Raw genomic sequence first — 23,264 nt, 5'->3', positions numbered from 1 at the left:
GATTCTTGAGATATCAAGTATAATGAACTACTTTCTTTTGTATCCTGGATATTTGGAGGATTATAATATGAGGCTCTAATTCCTTTCTTAAAATGTTACTGCCAGAGCAATAATCAGAGCTCTGTTTATACATTCCCAGTGCTGGTCACCTTGTACAGTGGCTGAATCACATTTTTTGGAGTTTTGGATAATTTGTTTCATAGTAATTGTAACCAGATATGTATGTATGTATGTATGAATGTATGTATATATATGTGTGTATATATATATATATATATATATATCCATTTGTATATAAAAGGGGAGATTGTATATGTATGAATGTATGTGTGCCTATATAATTATTTTGTTCTCTGGGCCACAGAGGCCTGGGAGCAGTAGAGTAAAAATGGCTGGGTAGAGTCCTTGGTGGGGTGGGGATTAGAGATGATAGAGCCCCAACCATGGTCTGGGGGTTCTGAGAGCTGGGCTGGGTGTCCGAGATGCCTCATTCACATGGCTGGTAGTTGATGCTGAGTGAGGGTGGGAGCATGGTGGTCTCGGGTTATTCATCCTTTTCACATGGCGGCTGGCCTTCCCCAGAGAGAGATTCTCAAGAGAAACATGCAGGGACTTCCCTGGCGGTCCAGTGGTTAAGACTCTGCGTTTCCACTGCAGGGGGCATGGGTTTGATCCCTGGTTGGGGAATTAAGATCCCACATGCCCTGCGGCATGGCAAAAAAAAAAAGAAGAGAGAGAGAGAGAGAACCACACAGAAGCTACCTAAGTCCTTTCTGACTTAGACCCAGAGGTCATGCAGCACCTATGGTTACAAGTGAGCCACTAGGTTGTATGATAAGGCCACCCAAGATGCTGTTCTCTTGCTCTCTGTACATCCCCTGCTTGACCAGTCCCTGCTTCACCTACACCCTACTCACATGACTGACCCTTCCTCTAAATCATAGAGCTTAATCAGTAAACACCTACAGACTTGCCTCCAGCCCCAGCTACTGATTGCTCTAATCTTTAGATCAGAATGTCTCCACCAACACAGCTTATCCGAGGGGTGGTGAGGGGCCGTGCTCCTCTGCTGTTTTCTCTGGTAACCGGTGAACCAACCTGACATCAGTTCCCCCCTCTAACTGGTAACCTCCCTCCCAAACCCCAGTAGCAAATACTGCTACCACCATGTCCTGCCCACTGTCTGCCACACCCGGTGGCGTGTCACTCCAACACCTTGCTTCAGAAGTGTAAGATCCCCCCACCCATTAAACCATTGATGTCTCTGTCACTGACTCTGGGCTCTTACTTTGACCTTGAGGCTGGGCAAGTACAGGGCTTGCAGGCCTGCAGGGCACAGCCCAACAAAGGTCAACCCAGATTGAAGTGAAGGGGACAGACCCACTTCTCCGTAAGGAAAGGGTCAAAGTTTTTGAAGACATGTTTTGAAACTACTACAGTCTGCTTTCTGGCCATGAAATATTTACATTCCTTCCACATGCAAAATTCACTCACCTCTATCCTCAACCTCAAAAGTCTCATCTATGTTGCATCAGGCTCATAGTCAAAGTCTAGGACCTCATCATCTAAGTCAGAGCTAGGTGTTGAGGAGGCCACCCTATTGCAGGGATACAGGATCTCTCAAGCACCTCCAAAGGGAGTGAAGCAGGTGCAACAGTTTGGGAGAACAAGATGAGTATTTAGAACTGCACTGCCCATTATGGAAGCCACCAGCCACATATAGCAATTAGATTTAAATTAAGGGAAAAAAAGAAATTGAAAATTCAGTTCCTCCAACACACTAGCCAAATTTTAATTACTCAACAGCCACATGTGGCTAGTAACTCCTGCACTGGACATTACAGATATAGAACCTTTCCATCATTGCAGAAAGTTCTACGGAATGGTGTTTAACTAGACAATATAAGCACAGGTGTGCCCCCTGCCTCAGAAATCTTACTCCTGAATAGGGATCAGGATTTAGTTTGGGATCTCCCCAAAGCATGCCCTGAGCAAAGGGTATAGGTAGTTTATCTGGGAGGTATCCCCAGGAAATACAAGTGAGTGGGAAAATTGGGACTGAAAGAGAAAAAAGCTGGGAGTTCCCTGGTGGCCTAGTGGTTGGGATTTGGTGCTGTCACTGCCATGGCCCCGGTTTCAATCCCTGGTCGGGCGCCCGAGATCCCACAAGCTGCAAGGCACAGCCCACAATTTTTTTTTTAAATTTTTTTTAAAGAAAGAGGGGAAAAGCCAATAAATGGTGCAGAGTGTGGACTAGAGTGAGGCAAGTGAGGCACCTAGGGCGCTTACCTGAACCTGAGGGGGGCTGGCTCCTTAAATTTTGCACCCTAGACACCTTGTTTCCTCACCCTAGTCCCAGCCCCGAAACGGTGACCACTGTGAACAACTAGAGCTCATTGGTACCCAGGACCCTCTAAGGAGTTGAGAAATCGTGTAGAACATAACTCAGAATTGACTCACTGAGGAAAAGGGAAGCAAAAGTATTTAGTCACAAACTCCTGACCCTCACTGGTTGAAGATTGCCCATGGGGAATTTATCCTGGCACTTCCAGTCTGTTCTGCATGCCCACAAGAGAAAGACCTCAGATGGAGAAGCAGAAAGATACGGGCACATGAGGTGGGAAGCTGTCAGCGCGTGTGGGAACCAGATGTACAAGTGAGAAAGAAAATGAGCTGAAGCGATATGGTGGGGGCACCCGCTTGGGGCTACAGCAGCCTAGAAATCCTCCCGCAGAGAGGATGTGTGTGAGCCTTATGGTGATAGGGAGCTGGAGGCAACCTAAATGTCCGTCACTGGAGGAATAAATAAGTGAAGGAGTGCTGTTGGCACACCATGGAATACAACACAGCAGTTAGAAACAGAGAGCCTGCGGGCTTCCCTGGTGGTGCAGTCGTTGGGAATCCGCTTGCCAATGCAGGGGACATGAGTTCGAGCCCTGGTCCGAGAAGATCGCACATGCCACGGAGCAACTAAGCCCATGAGCCACAACTACTGAGCCTGCGCTCTAGAGCCCGCGAGCCACAACTACTAAGCCGGCGTGCTGCAACTACTGAAGCCTGCGAGCCTAGAGCCCATGCTTCCCAACAAGAGAAGCCACCACAGTGAGAAGCCCGCGCACCGCAGTGGAGAGTAGCCCCCGTTCGCCACAACCAGAGAAAGCCGGCGCGCAGCAACAAAGACCCAACGCAGCCAAACATAAAATAAATAAATTTATTTAAAAAAAACAAAGAAACAGAGAGATTGATGTACACCACTACATGCAGAGACCTCAGAAACATACTGTTAAGTTAAAAAAAAAAAAAAAGAGGGCGAAGGGCTTCCCTGGTGGCGCAGTGGTTGGGAGTCCGCCTGCCGATGCAGGGGACACGGGTTCGTGCCCCGGTCCGGGAAGATCCCACATGCCGTGGAGCGGCTGGGCCCGTGAGCCATGGCCGCTGAGCCTGCGCGTCCGGAGCCTGTGCTCCACAACGGGAGAGGCCACAGCAGTGAGAGGCCCGCGTACCGCAAAAAAAAAAAAAAAAAGAGGGGGAAGAAGCAGAACAAGATTTATAGCCCAATCCCATTTATGTAAATTGGAGACATATACACACACAAAATCACAAAGTATAAAGATATGTCTTCGCAGCTATGTATCAAGCACATTAAAGTGGGTGTCTGTGAAGGGGAGGGATGGGATAGGGATTGGGCATGAGGCTGGGGGTAAAACCTTAGAGGGTCTTTCATGGGCCAATTGTGGGTCTATATTATGATCCGAAGAGCATGATTAGTATCTTTCTGCACCTAAGGGCCAAGAAAAAAATAAAGGAATGAAAAATGTGAAGTGCCTGTACGTCAGAGCAGTTCCCTTCTCGCTACACAGTGATTATCGCCGCAGGGGATGATGACAGCAAAGCGACCGGACTCTGCCTGCCTTCTGGAAGCCCTGCTCACTGCCTTCTTTCCAGGCAGCCCCTCCAGTCCCCAGCACGTGCTCTTGCCCCGCAGACGAGGAACTTCCTAGCCTTTCACGCTACCCAGAGGGAGAGAAAAGAAAGCTGGACGTCTGTGAGTCCCAGAGGTTCCCATCTTCTGCTTTGGCTGTACACCGAATAGGGAGTAATTGCATGGGATTCCATTCAAACCCCAGCTCTGCCATTAAACACCTGTGGGACCTCAGGTTAAGTCACTTTACCCTCCTGTGCCCTAGTTCCTTCACTGGTAAAATGGGGGATGATCATAAAAATAACTACTCACGGGAATGTTCGGAGCCTAATATGAATGAGCTCGTGGAACACGCTTAAACCGGTGGAGGAAGCTCCCTCTCTGCTGCTCCAGCAGCCCCGCCCACACACACCCCGCCCCAGCCCCTGCCCTGCTGTGACAGCTTCCCATTTCTCTTCCTGCCTCAGCCTCAGTCAGGGGCTCCCCAACATCCCAGGGTTTCCTAAACTAGGTTCAGGAACTTCTCAGGCTCCCTCCTGGGATTTCAGTTTCTCTTCTGGGCATAGCTCTGAGCTCACCTGGTTCCACCCATACCTGTCAACTCACCTGGCTTAGCAGCTGGCCCCATCCATTCATGCCTTTTAAAGTCAAAGCCCTCAGCCAGGGTTGCGCATTTAGCCTGGCTAAAAAGCCGAGCCAGGCAGCTGGGGAAGCAGTTTGCGATTTGACCATGGCTGCAGACTTGACGCTAGTTCTGATGACGACCATGGGGCTGGGCTTGGCTAGAGCATGTCCTGTCCCCACCACAACCAGGAAGGGCTTCGACATTGGCATGTTCAAATCTCTGCTGCCAAATGAGCTGGTGGCCTTCAAGAAAGCCAAGGATGGAAATTCCCTGGCAGTCCAGTGGTTAGGGCTCCACGCTCTCACTGCCGGGCCCGGGTTCGATCCCTGGTCAGGGAACTAAGATCCCACAAGCCTCGGGGTGCGGCCAAAAAAAAAAAGAAAAAAAAGCCAAAGATGCCTTGGTAAGTCCCAGTTGTGGGCTAACCTTTACCCCTTCTACCGTAGCCAAGCTGCTGCCCGCTACTGTTGGCCTAACCTCTATCCTCCTGCTACATGGCTAGCCTCTAGCTTTTCGGCTATGACTAACATCTATTCTCTCTGCTGTGGATTAAACTCAAGCCCTCCTGCTAGACCTTCATCCATGCTGCTAGCCTCTGTCCCTCCCGTTGTGGGTTGAACCTGCCCTTGCTCTCTGAGAAGTATCGCTCTTGCAGAAGGACTGGAACTGCAGCTCCCGCCTCTTCCCCAGGACCCGGGACCTGAGGCAGCTGCAGGTGAGTTGGGAGAGTCAGGCCTGCCTGCCCTCACCTGGCCCCGCTCCTCTGGCTTTGCAGGTGGCCCCTGATGTCCTTTATCTCACCTGTGCTTCCCTCTCTCTGGTCTCTCCTCCTCTGTCCTGGGCCCCTGTGCCTCCCCAACTGTTCCCTTGACCCTGTCCCTCCCCTGGGTTCCTTTTTATCATCTCTCTGCCTGTCCTCACTTCCCTATCTCCCCCACCTGTCCCTCTCACCTGCGCTCTTACCTTGTTCCTTCTCACTTCTCTCTTCTCTCCCGGCTCTGTCCCCAGCCTGTGCCCCTTGCCCTGCCCACCTTGTCACCATCTACTCTCAACACTGATTCCCTCTCCCCCTCTCACCTGCCCTCCCCATGCTCTCACCTCTCTGTCCCTTGTCATCTTCCTCCACTGATCTTTTCCCAGCAAACGCTCCTCCTTCCTCCACGCTTCTCACCTATGCAGCCAACTGTCCCGCGCTCACCTACCTCCCCAAACTGTTCTCTTCTCACCTGTTCCCATCTCTGTTCTTCAGACCTCTGTGACCTCCCTCATGAGTCACTTTTCATTTGTCCCCATTTCACTTTTTCACCTGTTCCCTCACTTTTCTTTTCCCTTATCATTCTGCCTCACCTGTATCCCCTTCATCTGCCGCCTTCCTCATGTGTTCCCCTCTCCTGTCTCTCTCTTACCTGTCCCATCACCTGTCCCCACTTAACTGGGCCTTCTTGCCTATCCTTCCTCACCTTTCCACCTCACCTGTTCTCTCTCACCTCTCCTCAGGTGTAGGAGCACCCCACAGCCTTGGAGGCGGAGCTGGCTCTGACACTGAAGGGTCCTGGGGACGGTGGCTAACTCATCCCTGGATCACATCCTGGACCAGACCCTTCACACGCTGCACCACATCCACTCCAAACTCCAGGCCTGCGTGAGCGCTCGGGGCACCCGGGCCATATCTGTGGGTTCTGGACAGATGGGACCTCGTCCCTCTGTCCCAAGCCCTGTCTCACACACCACCTTCCTCTGTTCTCAGGTCCAGGCTCAGCCCACAGCAGGCTCCAGGCCCCAGGAGCCACTTCCAGTACCGGCTGCATCGGCTCCAGGAGGCCCCAAAGAAGGTGAGTGACCCGGGAAGAGGGTGGATGCCTGGGCCCTGGGTAAGGAGGAGGCTGACGCCTGGGCAATGGGAAACCACCTTCTCGTCTCTCCCACGGGAGTTTCAAGATGGCCTCAAGGCCTCTGTCACATTCATCCTCTTCCACCTCCTCACCTGGGACCTGAATTGTGCTGCCAGAGGAGACCTGTGCGTCTGAGCACTGGGACCTACCCCAGCCCATCTGGGAGCCCAGACCTTATTCATGCACTAACCCCAGCCCTGCCTTAAGTTATTTCTTCTCACCCCTGCAGCCCTGACTAAGACCTGAAAGAAATGTTTCTTTTTCTACTTTTATATAATATGCAGAAATAAACAGTAAGGAATTGGACTCTTCTGCGATAAGTGAATCTCTGAGTGTGTGTGTGTGTGTGTGTGTGTGTGTGTGACTGTGGGTCTGTGACTGAGTGTGGATGTCTGTGTAGTGCAGGCAAAATTCATGACAGGTTGCGTATATTTGCGTGCGCCTGGCTTCTGGGACTGTGTATGTATCCACATCCAAGTGAGTATCTGCCCGAACCTGAGTCCAATTGAAGATGTATAACAGCATATTCATGCCCACGTGTGTGTAAGTGTGTGTGTGTGTATTTATGCACATGTTTATATATCTCTCCCTGTCTGTGTGAACTGTCTCTCTCTCTTTTCCATATGTACCTAGGACAGAGGGAAATCTATATCAGTCAGGATGCTTTATCCTATAATGTGTCAGAAACCCAACTCAAATGGGTAGAACAAAAATGAATTTATTATGTCACAGTAAAAAGTGCATTGGCAGGGCAGCTCCAAAACTCATTCATTCATTCATTCAACAATGTCATTGGGGAACCAGGTTCTTTCCATTTCTGTTGACTGATTCTTACTGTGGCTACCTCACGGTCTCAAGACAGCAGCCATGGCTCCAGCTTTCACACAAACAATATTCTCCAAGTCATAACAAACACCCCAAACTCAGTGGAGTAAGACAACAGCTATCTTATAATGCTCACAGATTCTGTGGGTCACGAAATCGGACAGGGTCCAGCGTGGATCACTTGCCTCTTCAGTTTGGAGTGGCCATGAGACTAAAGGGCTTCTTAAGTGAGTTAATTTATGTAAAGAATTGAAAACAATTCTTGGCACGGGTTAAGCCCCATATATGCGTTTATTGCTGTCATTTTTATTATTTTCGGATTTTTTTCTTCCCTAACACAAAGAAAACTCTTCCATTTGTTCCCTTCCTTCCTGCTTAGTTCATTGGTATAAGGATGAGAGACCTGGAGCTGTGGTTGCCAATGAGGCAGCAAGCCTAGAATATGAAACTGTTCTTCCAAGGAAGGTGGAACAAAAGAGTAGGAGAATGGGTCATTGGTGATATCAATAAGCTGTTGCATTAACGGCTCCAAACTCCCAACTCCAGACATATTAAATGAGATAACCAAATATCTTGAGTCATGTTAATTGGGTTTTGTTTCTTCAGCCAAATGTATCCTCAAAAATCCATCTCTGTATGCCCAGCAAAGAACCCAGAGAAAGAGACCAATTATTTGATAATAAAAATTTGAATCATGTAGGACATGTCTGAGTTCAGGCATATACCCCTTTTCAGTATGAGTGATGTAATTGAAACAAGGTTGCAAACCTCTGCTTGGAGATGCCAAGGCCTAACAAAGAAATTTTGAACTGGATATACTTTGGTTTGCCTGCCCAGTATCCATTTCACCTGGTAAAGCTTCTCAATTTTCCTTTGCGACATGACCCCCCTTTCCCATTCCCTCATTGGTTGGACACAAGACTCAGGTGTGCCCAGTCAGAGCACTCCATCTCCAGAGTAAAGTGACCAGTCTTCCCTTGCCTCCCTCATGACAGCCTTTGCATAAGCTGTTCCCTCTGCTTGGGACATGTCCCCACTACTCTCCCACCACTACCACGTCTTCATCTAATTTCCACTCATTCCCTATGTCTCAGTAATATAAATTCCTCCACCAAAAATCCTTCTGAGTGGGCTTCCCTGGTGGCGCGGTGGTTGGGAGTCTGTCTGCCAATGCAGGGGACGAGGGTTCGTGCCCCGGTCCGGGAGGATCCCACATGCCGCGGAGCAGCTGGGCCCGTGAACCATGGCCGCTAGGCCTGCGCGTCCGGAGCTTGTGCTCCGCAACGGGAGAGGCCACGACAGTGAGAGGCCCGCGTACCGCAAAAACAAAAACAAAATCCTTCTGAGTGGAGCACTGGGGTTTCTATTGCTTTTATATGCCCAATAAGTTTTCCCATCCTACTTTCCCAGTGACTATTTAGGTTCAACCATATGAAATTGCCAATGTTCTGCCATTTCTAACCTACAAAACTGGAAATTTCATATGGTTCACCCTAATATTTTTAGCACCTCCCCCTTCCCCAGGCCAAACGAACTGGACATGTGACCCCAACCTGGCCAGTCAAAGCATTCCATTTCTTTGGATATCACAATCAATGCAGGGGTGGCATGTGTCCCCAGTCAGGCCAATCAGAGCCCTTCCCTGGGATTTTTTTTTTTCATTTAGGACTGGAGATTTTGCCATTTTACCTCTGGGCTGTGGTGCTAGAAGGATTGAGTCTGTGCCTGTAAATAAATGGCCATTTTCCCAACTCAGATAAATCTGAGTTGAGACAAGCAGAGAAGAGAAATGAATGGGAAGAGTGTCATGATGGAGTTGAGCCTGGGTTCCAGTCTCTAAGGCCAAGTTCCTGGTAGCTTTACCCTTGATTGTCTCCTTCCTAGCTACACGAGCCAACAAATGCACACTTTTTACACGTAATCCAGTTAAGCTGACTTCCTGTCACTTGCTACCAAGACTCTTACACACTTCCCTGAACCTCCAGGCAGGATCAGGCAGCTCTCCTGGGCTCTGATAGGCTTTATGTTTCTCCCACCGCAGCCCTATTGCCATATCTGTCTGCCTGAGCTCCAAGAGGGCAGGAACTGGAGCTGTCTTGGTCAGTCGGTCACTGTTGACCAATTGGTCACTGCTGGGTCACCAGTGCCCATCACAGGGCCAGGGCACAGAGCAGATGTTCCAATACTCCCCTCGAATGATACCATGCCCTCTCTCACTAATGTACCTGTTCTTGGGTTTAAAGCTCTCAATTTTGGGAAAAAACAAAACCAAGCATGTCATTGGCATTGATAAATACTTCTCTGTTAAATGAAAGACCTGAAGTTACAGGGGAAGGAAGGTGATGCCTGTCATCCAAAGGGCTGAACCAGGGACCATGTGGGTCCCAAATGTGCCGATGGGTGGATGCCAAGTTCTGAGGTGGCAGTTCCTGATTTTGTTTTGAAGACAGGCACACCCTGCTCGAAGCTGGATTCTCCATGGAAATCAGGCCATATACTGCCCCAGCTGAAAACACTCCACTGGCTTCCCACAGCTCTGAGAATAAAATCTTTACTCTTGACCACAGCCCACAAGGCTCTGCAGAACCTGCTCCCTGCTTGCCTCTCCCACTTACTCTCCTCTCACTCTCCCCCTTATTCCAGTCCAGACACGCTATACCTCCAACACACCAAGCACACTCCTGCCTCAGGGGCTTTGTACATGCTCTTCTCTTTGCCAGGAATGCTCTTCCCACAATGGATTTCTTCAGCTCCAACATCACCTTCCTTGACCTTCTATCCTAAAGTAAGCCTCTCAGTCATCCCATCCCAGCATCCTGTTTTCATTCTCAACGTGACACTTATTCACTACCAGACACTCATTATTTACTTGCTTGATTACCGTCTCCTCGCTCCATGGGGGCAGGGGTTTCTCGTTTTGTCTATTTTGTTCACTGTTGTATCCCCTGCACAGGGCCAGGTACATAGTACATGCTCAAGAAAGCTTTATCAGGTGGATCAGAGACAATATAGTCAGATGGTTAGGTGTGCAGGATTTGGAGGCAGTAAACTTTCCAATCATGGCTCTGCCGTTTACTGCCTGCATGATCTTGGGCAAGTCCTTACCTCTCTGAACTTCAGTTTCCTTATCTAAAAAAAGGGGGTACACAAGGCCTCTTGCCTTCTGAGATGGCCCACACTCTGTCTGTGGAGCGTGTTTCTAAGTAAACCCACTTCTTACCTATCCAAAAATAAATAAGAGGGTGCACACACCGCACACATCTGTTGCAGAGTATAGATGTAATCATGCTTACTGTCTTAAGTCCATTTTGTGAGTGCTATGTGCCAGGGGCTGAGCTGCACACTCTCTATTCATGCATCAGGGAGGGTTTGTGAGCACAGTGCCTGGTGTGTGGGAAGCCCTCAGTACCCAGGAGTCGTGATGACTGAGATAGATAAGTGTGGCTAGGCCACTGGGTGATTCTGGCCTGTGATTCTCTGGTGCCTCTGTCCTTGCTGCCTACCACCCTGTCTGCCCAGATCCATTCCCCTCCCTCCTGCTCTGTTTCTATTTCTGTCTTTCTCTCCTCCTCCCCAGGCCTCAGGAGGCCCCTGGCTGGCATGAGGCCTTCTTCCTTCTTCCCCAGGATTGGGAAAGAGTTTTCACTGCAGGGCCCACACGCCGAAACAACTTCCCTTCCCCAGCCACAGCCCACATCTTCACCTGAGAAACTCCCCTCCCCACACCAAGCCCTGCGCCCTAAGCAGACCCCTTCTCTACCTAAGAGCCCTCAGATTCCAGACAGCATGACCAATGAGCCCTTTCCCTCGTCCCCTCCCCCACCAGGCTGGCTTTGGATACCCACGCTCAGCTAACTAAGGTCCTTGGGGCCATTCCCTAGCCTCCAGACACAGACATCAGAGGCTACATTTGGTAGTGGTGAGGAACAGATACTGAGGTCAAACTGCCAGGTCTCCAATTTCTTCACCAGGGGAGCCTCGGGCACGTGGCTTCACCGCTCTCGGGTGCAGATTCCTGTCTATAAAATGGGACCAAATGCATCTGCCTCCAACAGCCATCCGACCTTGGAGAGATGAGCTGTGCTTAGCACAATGCCTATGTGTAGAATGAACATTTCCTAGCTGCTCAGCACTAAAGATTCAGAAACCTGCCTGCCTTTTTAAAACCCAATTTTGCCACCTTCTGGTTATGTGACCTGGGGCAAGTTACTTTACTTCTGGGCCTCAATTTACTCATCTATAAAGTGGGATAATGGTACTGATGTCCTAGGGCTGTTGTGAGGATTAAACGAATTAAGTGCTTGGCACACAGCAAGCACTCACTAAACCTTAGCTATTGTTTGTGCCTTTGGGGTTTTGTTTGTTTTGTTTTTGACATATTATTCCCCACCTCTAAGTCTCTCAGAGGGTAGGAAACTGTCTGCAAATCTTCCTGGGCCCAGTTAGCTGTCCTACCTTCAGACTCACTTAAGAGCCCTTACACTGTAATCTAGGTCACCCTCCCCCTCAACCTCCCCAAGACACATGGACACACACAGAGGTCAGCAGAGTGGCCTCAGACACAGAAAAATGTTTAATTCTCCTGCGGCGGAGGGTCCCGGCTCCGGTAGGGAGGGGGATTTGGTTTTGGATTTTGTTCATGTGGGGATTTATTTGGGGGTTAAGAGGAAGGAATAGGGGAGAGTCTGGTCCTTCCAGTGGGACCTGCCCGGGAGAATGTGTACTGGGGAGATATAATCTGGAGAGACAAGGAGGCGGGACGCAATACGGGAGTTCAGAGGGAGAAGAGACAAACAGGGAAGGACGTAAGACAGAGACGACAGAGGGCGCGACAGAGACAAACGAAGGGAACAGAGAAAGGGGCACCCCAAGCCAGACCCGACGGGACCAGGGAATTGAATGGGGTGGGGGTGGGGGCTTTGGAGGCCTCCGCGGGACAGAATAGGATCTAGTCCAGCCAGATACAAGAAATGGGTCCCTCGCCCCTGCCCCGGGTCCCGGGCGGGGGGAGGGGTCTCGTGTCTCAGTGCTGCAGTGTCGGGGGGCCCTGCCCCTCCCCGCGCTTCGCTGTGTAAGGCACCGGCTCCAGCGAGGTCCGCGAGCGCGCGGGGGGAGGGGCAGGAGGGGGGCTTAAAGTCCGTGGGGGAGAGGAGCTCGGCGGCCCACCCTCAAACCCCCCTAAGCGCGGGGGCGTGACTTCGAGCCGCAGCCCAGGCCGCCCACCCCCTCCAGGGAGGAGAAGGGCACGCCTCCCCTGCAGTCCGACGTCTTTGCTCGGAGCTTTGTCCCCCGAGTCCTGCCCCGGCGTCCGGGCGGCTGGGCGTTTGTCCGCGGCACCCAGGCGTCCCGTCGCCCGCCAGCCGCTCACACGGTACTCTCCAGCATCCACTCGGTGCTGGTAAAGGCCAAGCGCGCCCTGGCGGCGCCCAGCCCCAGGTCTCCGTCCTCCCCGGCCGCGCCCCCTCCGGCCCCGTCCAGGTGCGGCGTGGACCGGTGGCGCTTTGTCCGCCGGGCGCGGCGCGGGTAACTGTGGCTCTGGAAGAGCGCCCCGTAGTCCCCGTCAAACGAATAGCGCTGCTGCGGTCTCGGCCGGGCCGGGGCTCCCCCAGGAACCAGAGCTAAAGTGGGGGGCGCCGAAGCCAGCGGTCCCAGGGCCCCAGAACGGCTCCTCCGAGGGCCAGCCGCGGCCCGGGACTCCTCCCCGGAGGTTTCCTCGGACGGCAGCAGGCACAGCGAGGTGGCTGAGCCGCCCAGGGAGCGTCCAAGGACCGCCTCCGGTTCCGCGGAAGCCGTGTCGGCCGCCACGGCCTTTGCCTCGACGGCCACCGCCGCAGCCGGAGCTGGCACCTCGCGCAGCGCCTCGTAGCGGTCTTGCGCCGGCGGGGGCGGGGCTTGCGTTGCGCCTGCGCCTGCGCCGTTGGTCTGAGAGCACACGTGGCTGACCCGCGGAGGCGACCTGGAGGTGCCCTTGACTCGGCGGCCATCCCCATCGCCGTAGACCTTGTAGCGGATCATGAGCAGAACTATGAAAACGAGGACGGAGGCGACAATGACACCCCCGATGGCGATGATCATGGTGCCGCCCAAGAAATGGGCCCTCAGTGGGCGGCAGGGCGCGGGATCCCCCGCCGTGGTAAACTGCACGCAGCCCACCACTCGGGTGGCGGGCAGCGCCGTGGCCCCATCGTCGTAGACGGCCAGCACGCACAGGTCGTAGGCGCGGCCCGCTGCCAGATCATTCACCAGGAAGGTCTGGCTGGTGGATGGGATCATCCTGCGGGAGGGGGCGGGATCAGCGCGGGGTTAGCTCCACTCTGAACCGCGATGCTTCAGTTGCATGTCCCACCCGGGGGGACCAAACGATACATCCCTACCAGTGTCTCACCCTCTACTGGGACAACAGCAGCCATTCAAGCAACAAATTCTCACCCTCTCAGGGCCTTTGATACAGCCCATGCCCCTTATCTGCATGCCCCACCCTCAGACCCACCCCCTGTCCGTGTCTCATCACCTACTAGGATAATTTTAGCCATTCATCTACCCTCATCTACATATCCTGGCCCCTGCCAGGGAGGAATGCTACAGTTTTTATGCCCTGCCCTCAAGGGGCATGCTCCCTAGCAGTCTCATTCCTACCAGGACAAATGCCATTCAAGCATTCTTATCTACATATTCCCACCTTTAAGGGGATGGATGCTACAGGCCACGCCCCCTTACCTGCATGCCCCACCCTCACTCAAGTGGACAGTGAGGTCACCTCACACCCCGTCTTACTCCTACTGGGGCAATGGATGCTCTTCTAGTTCCTCTCTTCTACACATTCTTGTCCTTTCGGGGAAACCATGATACAGACCACTCCCCCTCATCTGTACATCCTTGGGTATACACATCTCGTAGCTGCATCTATCTTCTGGGACAATTTCCAAGCCCCTCAACTACATATTTCCACCTACTAAGGGGCCAGGGCTAAAGGCCACTTCCCTTCTGATTGACAGGTGCCTTCCAAGCCACACCCCACAACGGTCCACTGGAGATGGTTCCCCTACTGTGCCTAGGACCATGTCCACTCTTTGCATGTCCCGCACGTGTCCAGGTAATAAAGGCAACCACTCTGTGCATGCCCTGCCCCTATACTGCCTGAAGTCACTAAAGCATGCCCCCCCGGTAAGTTTCATCCATAATTGGGGCAAATGTAGCCAAGAAAGCATGCTCCTTTCTTGCTATGGGCCCCTGCCCTCAAATGAGCAGCAGTGTAGAGAAGTGGTTAAGCTGACAAAGTCTGAGAGCCATGATGCCAGGGTTTGAGTTCTCTTCTGCTCCTTGCTAGCTCTGTGACCTCAGGCAAGTTTCTTAACCTCTCTGTGTCTCATTTCCCCCAAATGGGGGTATTAACAATTCCTACTCCATAGAGATGGCGTGAAGTATGATGAGTTAACATAGCCAAAGCCTGGCACTTAATAATTTCACTAACAGCTTGCGCCCCACACGATGCTGGCCGGTAACCCTTGCTGTGGCTCACACTCTCCTGCCAGCTGTGCCCCTCCGCATCTATAAGGCCATTCCCACTAGGCCTTGCCCCTCTTCTGTTGGCACATCCCTTTCATGTCCAGCCTCGGCTAACCTGGGACTGCCACATCCACATAGATTTGCATGCACTCAATCTCGCAAGCTCTCCTCTCCCACAAAGCTCTTAGTGGGTCACCAGAGACAAGAACCGCCTCTTCACCTGCGTGGGGACTACGCTGCAGGAGCGCCACCTCCTCTAAAGGCCATGCCCCCATCTCCACAGGCCACCTTCTGGTCCTGAAACCCACCTCAGTTCCTCCACCTCCAGAAGGTTCCACCCACCACCAAGAGCCATCCTCCCACCGAAAGACTTCAGGTAAGGCCCTCACCACCTCATAAAGGCCAACTACCTCTCTGACTCTCCCCCTGCCTGCCATTTCACAGACCAGTGGCCCCCCCAACCCCATCCAACCTTGGGCCCCTGGCTCTAAGGCTTCCTCTTCCTCTCATCATCCCTTCTCAAAGAGCCTTGGATTCTTTTTGCTCCTTCCCCCAAAATAACCAGTTGCTAGGGACTCCCCCCTTTCCAAGGACAGAGGCTGGCTCCTTAAGAAAGCTTGAGCCCATGTGTCTCTAATTGGCTGTAAGACCCAAGCAAGCAGCAGAGCAGGCTTCTGGTTGGTTGTCACCTCCGCCCATGGCGGCAGTGAGGAAGTTAACCCCTGCAGTGCTGTAGCACAGGGGCCTGCAATGGGGGACGGAGGATTGGAACTGTGGCCCTACAGGGAATGGAAGAGTCCCAGGGTCTGTTGCCCAGCTGGAGACAGAGGGCCACCAACGTCGGCATACATGCAGGGTCTGGGGACCTGTAAACCTCCCTCCACTCCATCATGTAGTGACCATGGGTTAGAGAGAGAAGGAAAAGAGAAAGAGAGAGGTGGAGAATCACAGAAACCAAGAGCTGTTTACAGAAATGTATTATCCATCTCCCCTAATCCCTGCCTGGCAAACAGTAGGTGCTCGATAAACATGTGTTCAGTGTAAAAAGGGCAGAATTAGGTGTTAGAAGGGTAAGAACTGGAATCCTGGCTCTGCCTCTTTCTGTGTGACCTTGAGCAAGTGACTTCCCCCAACTGAGCCTCACTTTCCCCTGTCTGTAAAATGGGAGGGGGATCATGGCTGCCTCACAGCGGAGTTGGGAAGGTCGAATGGAGTAGAATCCTTGGTAGCACGTTATAAAAGTTTTTGTTTTGTTCATTTGTTTGCCCTAATGTTTGTAAGACTGGGCCAGTGTTTGATCCATCTCAGTAGGCCCGGGCCCAGCATGGAAACTGGCATGCAGTAGGCATTTATTCAGTGTTTGGTGACCAGATTCAAAAAGAGAGGAAAATGAGGATGACAGAGACAAGAAAAAAGGAAGGCATCTACTCATTCAACCAACAATGGGAAAATGCCTACTGTGTGCCAGGACCGTGGCCAAGAGAACACTGGGCAAGGTGAAGATGGAGCCCAAGAGGCAGACTTCTCAGTGCAGGTCTGAGCACCCCCAAGATCTGAGGTTGCCCACGGGTGGGGAAATGGCTCCACCCGCTCTGGCGCCCCCAAGTGAAGTCAAACACAGGATTAAGCATTCAGTGGGCACTCTACAGTGTGTCCAAGGGAGGCAGAGCCAGGATGAAGGAGAGACGTCCACAGAGTCCACAACCACCTTTCAAACTCTCCCACTGTGTGCCAGGTCTGTGGCCGTGAGCCACACTCAAAAACTACCCAGCTGGAGAGGCAATGCAAGGCCAAGGCTGTTAATTCTTCGTGTACTGCCTCCTCCCTCTGGGCTGTGAGCTCCCTGAGGGCAGGGACTGCTCTCTTGGTCTCCCTGTGTCCCCTGCACCCAGCTCAGGGCCTAGCAGAGAGCAGGGGCTTAGTGCCTCATGAGGGCAGGAGGGAGAGAAGGTACAGACAGAGACATGGCGAGAACAAGAGAAAATCAGATGATGGGGGAAAGTAACTCTTTAACATCTGTCTACACCACACGTGTCTGTCCTCACTGGGGCGATGGCTTCTAACCCAATGGATGGTGGAAATAATTTGTATTTATATCTTTTTCTCATACTTTTCTGTCTCTATAATGTACCCAATGTATTGATACAGTAGCACTGGTATATAATTTCCAAATATAAATGTAACTGTAAATATATATGTGTGAGTATATTTCATGCTCTAGAATGTTTAACTGACAAGGTAGACAATCAGACACCTTTGGCGAGCAGTGATGTAGACCATGAGCCCCATGAGAGCAGGGATCATGCTGGGTGCACTCACAGTTATAACTCCAGTGCCCAGCCCTGGTCTGGCTCATGTGGGTGCTAAACGAAGATATGCAAAATGTGTGAAACACAAAGACAGTGAGACAGAAAGAGAGAGAGAAGGAAATATGGCAAATGAGAGCCGGAGACCACTCTACATACCCATCTAGAACCCCAGCTGAGCAAGAAGGCCTAGTGAGCCGGCAGATGGGAGGGAGGGCCCCTGGGGTGGGAGGAGGTCCTGGGACTGCAGCACCCACCTGTAGACAAGGGAGTCATCTGCGGAGCTGTTGTACTGGACCTGGTACATGCGGATGCCAGGCACGGGCCTCTGGGCTGGCCAGCGGATGAGCACGGAGCTGGAGGTGAGCTCGGCAGCCACAAGCCGGCGCTCAGCCCCAGATTCATTGGCACCAGGTCGGCCAGGTGTGGCGATGTCCGAGGAGCCAGGCTCGGTGAGAGGTGGTGGGGCGGCCGGTGGGGGCGCCATCAGAGGCAGAGGCACCACGCACACCTCCACCGGTGCCGTGGCTTCCCCGGCGGCGTTGGAGGCTATACAAGTGAACGTGCCACTGTCCCGCAAGGTGGTGATGGTTACATCCAGTGTCCCATCCCCCCGGACCCGGGTCCGGCTCGAGTTCCCCAGCAACCGCCCATCAGGTGCCACCCAATGCACTACCGGCTCAGGGTCACCCACAGCGCGGCACCGCAGGCTGACCGCCTGGCCCTCCACCACCAGGGCCCGGCCGCCTGCCTGCCGAGTGATCAACGGAGGTTCACACAGGAACTCCTCCTCGGGGATGGACCAGAAGTAGCGGTCGGTGAGGTGCTCAGGGGTGGCGCACGTCTCCAGGTCATCCTCCCTCGTCAGCCGCCGCAGCCAGAGCAGCTCGCAGTTGCAGTGCAGGGGGTTGCCGCCGAAGCTGACCGTGAGCGGCGTGGGTGGCTTTGGCCCGGGGCCTTGGGACCTCAGGAAGAGCCCGTCAGGGGGCAGTTTATGCAGGCGGTTGGAGGTCATGTCCAGGCGAACCAGTTTGTGAAGCTGCACGAAGGTACCTTCGGCGATGTGGTCGATCAGGTTGTGGTCCAGCGTGAGGGTGTTCAGGTTCACCATCTGGCCTACGGCCTCCCACGGCAGGGCCTCCAAGTTGTTGTAGGACAGATCCAGGTCCTCCACGGTGGAGAGAAAGGCGTCGAAGGCGGCCGACTCCACCCGGCGGATCTGGTTATTGCCGAGGATCAGGTGGCGGAGGTTGCCCAAGCCGCGGAGCTGGTCGCCCCGGACCTCCGCCAAGCGGTTGCTGTCGAGGTGCAGGGCGCGGAGGGCGCGGAGGTCTGCAAAGGCGCCGGCCGCCACCTGGCCGATGGTGTTCCGGGAGAGGGTGAGGTGCACCAGGCTGGTCATGTTAGCGAAGTCTCGGCGGCGGACGGCCGCGATGAAGTTGTCGGTGAGCCGCAGCTCCACCACGCGCCGGTCGATGGCCGGAGGCACAAAGAGCAAGCCGGTCTTGGCGCACAGCATGGTCAGCGTGGGCGCCACGTTCTGGCAGATGCAGCGGCCGGGGCAGGGCTGGCCTCGAGATGCCCCCGCCCAGAGAAGCAGCAGAAAGGGCAGGGCAGCAGGCGGCAGCGAGAGGAGCGCCGAGGAGAAGGGGCCCGGAGCCATGGTGCAGGGGGAAGACGGGAGGAGTGGGAGGTGAGATCTGCAAGGAAGGAGAAGGGTCACCCAGGCGTAGGGCTTGACCACCAGCCTGGCCACCCTGGGATTTCCTGCTAGGAGTCCGACCCAGATCCCTCCCTTCCTGACAAGCGGGTCCTTTAGAACAGTGACAAGGCTGATCATCAGCTGGCATGCACTTGTTAATAGGTAACAGTATTTCCATTGCTGCTTGGTAAATTACCACTGCCCCGCCTCTGAGGGTCCTACCCACCTCTGCCCTTCTTCTAGGAGCTCCCAGACCTCTTATAATCTCACAACCAGAGGGACATCATCTGGCCCAGCCTGTGTCTTCCACTACCCATGATGTATTTTGAAAAATCACTGCTGACTAGGGCTTAAAGGCATGGATTTCAAAGCCATACTCCCTGGGTTCAAATTCCAGCTCTGACACTTACTAGCTGTGTGACCTCGGGCAAGTGTCTGAACCTCTCTGAATCTCGGTTTCTTCATCTGTAAAATGGAGATAAAAACAGGCCTTACCTCTGTGAGGATTAAATGGATTAATGAGCATGGTATACTCAGAACAGTGCCCAGCACATAAAATGTGTTCAATACATGTAAGTGGATAATTATTATTATTATCATCGTGTCCAATATGTGCCAGAGATAGAAATGTGCACTATTATTAAGAGCAAGGGCTTTAGATCAAATAGACTCAGGTTCAAGTCCTGGCTTCCCCAGTTTGCTAGCTCTGTGACCCCAAACCAATGATTTTCCCTAACTAGGCCATAATTTCCTGATTTGTAAAATGGTCTGATAATTGTACTCTCTTCATTGGGTTGCTGCAAGAGTTCAGTGAACTCATTCATAGGGGTCACTGAGCATCGGGCCTGGCACACAGTAAGTATTCAGTAAATATTAAGGGTAATACCCCCCCCACAACCTCTGGCTGTAGCAGAGGGGTTCTGAAGGTGGGAGAGGCTGAGAAAAACACATCAGTCTCCCTGCTCAGTCTTGAGAAGTCTTTCTCTGAGGCTGGTTTCATCCTGGGCTCTGCTGAGCTCCCACACAGGGGGCAGGCTTTCATGCTCACATTAATGGGCACAACACAAGGCCCCATATATGCCTACACACACACACACTCACACACACACACACACACACACACTCACACACACAAAATCAGGCTGTGCCTCTGCTCCAGGCAAAACCTTCCGGCAGGGATTCCCCCTGCGGCAGCTGCAGCCCACGACATGTCAACTCCATCACAACACAGGGTGGGTGGGGGGTGAAGAGAAAAGGATGGGAAGGGGGGGGTCCCTGAAACTGTTTTCACCCCACCCCATGCCCCAGTCCCTGCTGGCCCACCTCCCAGGAATCTGCATTTGGGGCCTGTGACCTGATGTGGCCTTGATCCTTCGGCCCATGGGGAGGGGGGCTGTGGACACAGGGAAGGGACCAAGAGACAGAGACAAGGGGGAGGGAGAGATGGACTCACAGTTACAGAGAGACAGATTCAGAGAGAGAGACAAAGAGATAACAAGAGAAAGAATCTGAAAGAAAGGTGAAGAGACAGTAAGACTGAAGCAAAGAGAGCCAGAAAAACTGGATGGAGGAGACATACACAGAAAAGAGAGACTGAGACACAGAGATGGAGAGGGTGAGAGACAGGAAGAGAAAGTAAGAGTGTTATAGAGACAGATAAAGACGGGAAGAAAGAGAGAGACTGAGGGAGACGGTGATGGGGCTGAAGAGAGAAAAAGGCAAAGTCAGGGTATCCCACCATCTCTGAGGCCCCCCACTAATTTGTCTTGCACTCCCTCCAGGACGCTGCTCTACAATGGACAGAAAACCCTGGCCTGGGAGGTGGCGCTCCCAAGGTAGGAGGCCCAGCTCTGTACCTGCTTGGCAGTAGGGTCTCTAGGGCTCAGAACCACAATCTATGCAACGGGAAGTCCCACAGCTTGGGTGGGACTCAAGTTGAAACTGTAATAATAACACTGAAAATAGCTAACATTCATCGAGAGGCAGTGCAGCCTTGCCGGACAGAATGTGGCCCCAACCTTTCCAGGTTCACACCCCCAATTCCCTGCTGTGCGACTTTAATCAGGTGACTTCCTCTCTTTGTGCCTCAGTGTGTTCGTCTGTAAAACAAGGAGGACAGCGCCTGCTATAATCACAGGATTATCGTGAGGGTTAGATGAGATGATACACTGCAACATGCTTAGAGTAGCTGCTGACAGAGTAAACACTATATAAACGTTAGCTGTTATTAGCGTTAAATTATCGTTTTCTCTGGCTTTTTCTCAGCCACCAGCAGGTCTGAGTATCAGGAGATTTTCCCACGTACATGCACATACACACACACAATGGTAAACTATATCCACGCCACTCTCCAAATGCAGGGTCCTATCACGTCAGGAAGCTCTTTTGGATCCTTTACCGATATGTGGAAACTTCCCTTTTCCGACCACTTGACTCATCCTGAAAGGGGATGCCTCCAGGTCTGAGGCCACCACCTACCACCCATGCCATGGTTCTTTCGAGCCCTTACCCAAACACGATGTTCCTGACCTTGTCCCTACCCCCCAGCCTGGGGGGCACCTGGTCCCTGCCATACCCGCCACTGAAATCCATACAAGGCAGTGTTCCAGGCCTCCAGTTGGCTCAGAACAAGCCCAGTCACTCCACATCTCTCTCCCCAGCCTGTGGGACCCCCACTCACCTCTCTTCAGGGAATCAGGGCCTGGGCCAGTACCTACAAAGGAACAAAACCACACCGTTAACATTCTTCTGGCTCCTCCCCAGAGACCTGCCTCAGAGACCATCTCAGCCAAGGAAGTCCCTGGTGTGATCACTCTCTCAGCTCTCCTGCTACAGATTCTGCATAGTCTCAGGTGGACCCAGGAAGTCATCTCTGGAAACCAAGGAGTCTGGGCCTAAGACTGTTCACCCTCCAAAACCCAAGAGTCTAGGACTTTTGTCCTTTGTCCTCTGGGGGCTCAAGAGGCTAAGAACCCCACCCTCCCCTTCCCTCAGATTCAAGAGTCCAGGTCTCAGTTCCTTCCTTTCTCAAGACACAGGACTCTGGCCCCCCAGCCCTCTTCTCCTTCAAACCCAGGATTCTAGGCTCCCAGCCTCCTCCTTCCAGAATCCACATCCCAGTCCCCCAACTTCAAAGACCTGAACAGTACCAGGAGCTGGGGGAGGACCAGAGATTCTCATCTGCACCATCACACCACTGTCACACCAACATGTGTGGACATGCCAAAACCCACATGGGCCCACAACCCACGACTCTCCATCTGGATTTCCATGGACACAGCAGCATGATCTGTGTGCCCCCTGCCCTCAACAGGCTCTTGGTCCAGGATGTGGGCACACTTGTATCCATGGATCCCAGCATACCACAGGTCATGCCACATGGGCCCCAATTCACTGGGCCCATAAGTGGGGTCAGCCTTGTGTCAAGGACACAGGCACATGTGCGCATATCATCCTGAATATATGTATTTGAACATACACAACCCCACCCCCAGAGACCAACGTGAACACAAAAATGGACTCACAGTATAGACACATACCCTCAAGGTTGACACACCGACACACAACCACACATACAATATTGCCTTTTCCCTTGTACACTCACACACAGATGCACACACACAACAGTGAAACCCACGTGTCCCCAGGTGCGTGCACCTATAACCGATCTACCCTTGCACACTCACCAACACACAGGGGCACACACATATAACAGATGCTCACTCGCACAAAGATACACAGGTGCATGCTCTTAGATGCCCAAACACACTCATGCAACTTCACATATCCCCATGATGCACGGTCACAAAGCTGATACATTACTACACCAACAGATGCACAAATGCACACACTCGCGAATACACACCTCACACACATACACAGAACCACAACGTGCACAGACACTTACAAGGCTGATACATACTCAAACAAGCACACAGGTACAGAAAGATCCACCTTTGCACAGACACTCCCAGGTGTTCACTCATAACATGCCCACACAACTGCCCTGTGAGGGATTTACACACTTACAAATACACACAAAATATTGAACCACAGTGGCACAGTCAACAGATAAGCAGAGAATCCCAGTCACACACAGTCATGGACACACATGCCTCCCAGCCCTGAGGCACCCCCGCCCCACCTACTTCCCAGGCCAAAGAAATCCTAACATCCCTCCCTCCCAGCACAACCCCTCCCCAGCCAGGTCAGAGTTCAGCAGGTCGAATCTCAGAGGGTTGGGGGCCTGAGTCGTAGAGCATTGGTCCAAGGCAATCCTCCCACCAGCAGCCCAAAGGTCCCTCAGCCTGGCTATCTGGATGCAGGCAACTCCGGCCCCATCTGCGGAGATCTGGCCGGTGAGGGAGTGGGGTGGGATGGGTGTGGGAAAGGGCCGGGTCTGCGTCCCTCCCCTAGGGCCCATCTGTCCATCCCTCGGCCTCTCATCCCTCCATCTGTCCACCTACCGGCTGCCCATCCCCCCCAC

The 23,264-nt window shown here is 52.8% G+C and overlaps 1 protein-coding gene across 2 annotated transcripts; it reads right to left on the bottom strand.

Moving 5' to 3' along the window:
* Positions 1-6,640: 6,640 nt before the first annotated feature.
* Positions 6,641-23,264, bottom strand: LRFN1 (leucine rich repeat and fibronectin type III domain containing 1). 2 transcript variants are annotated; one of them, XM_022585697.2, is made up of 4 exons: positions 21,459-23,264; positions 19,189-19,243; positions 17,334-18,776; positions 6,641-13,538 (listed from the first exon to the last, which is right to left on the bottom strand). In XM_022585697.2, the coding sequence occupies exons 3-4, from the start codon at positions 18,737-18,739 to the stop codon at positions 12,629-12,631; spliced, it is 2,316 nt and encodes a 771-aa protein (XP_022441405.1). In that variant the 5' UTR covers positions 18,740-18,776; positions 19,189-19,243; positions 21,459-23,264; the 3' UTR covers positions 6,641-12,628. The 2 variants fall into 2 exon arrangements, with proteins under 2 accessions (XP_022441405.1, XP_089758980.1); XM_089902854.1 differs by lacking the exon at positions 21,459-23,264 and having other exon boundaries at positions 19,189-21,447.

Source organism: Delphinapterus leucas, chromosome 20, assembly GCF_059928025.1.
Source record: "Delphinapterus leucas isolate spDelLeu-1000000601 "Yukka" chromosome 20, BTC_Dleu_Yukka2, whole genome shotgun sequence".
NCBI lineage: Eukaryota > Metazoa > Chordata > Mammalia > Artiodactyla > Monodontidae > Delphinapterus > Delphinapterus leucas.
The sequence above is the reverse complement of the archived record's forward strand: the minus strand, read 5'-3'. Positions and strand labels throughout refer to the sequence as shown.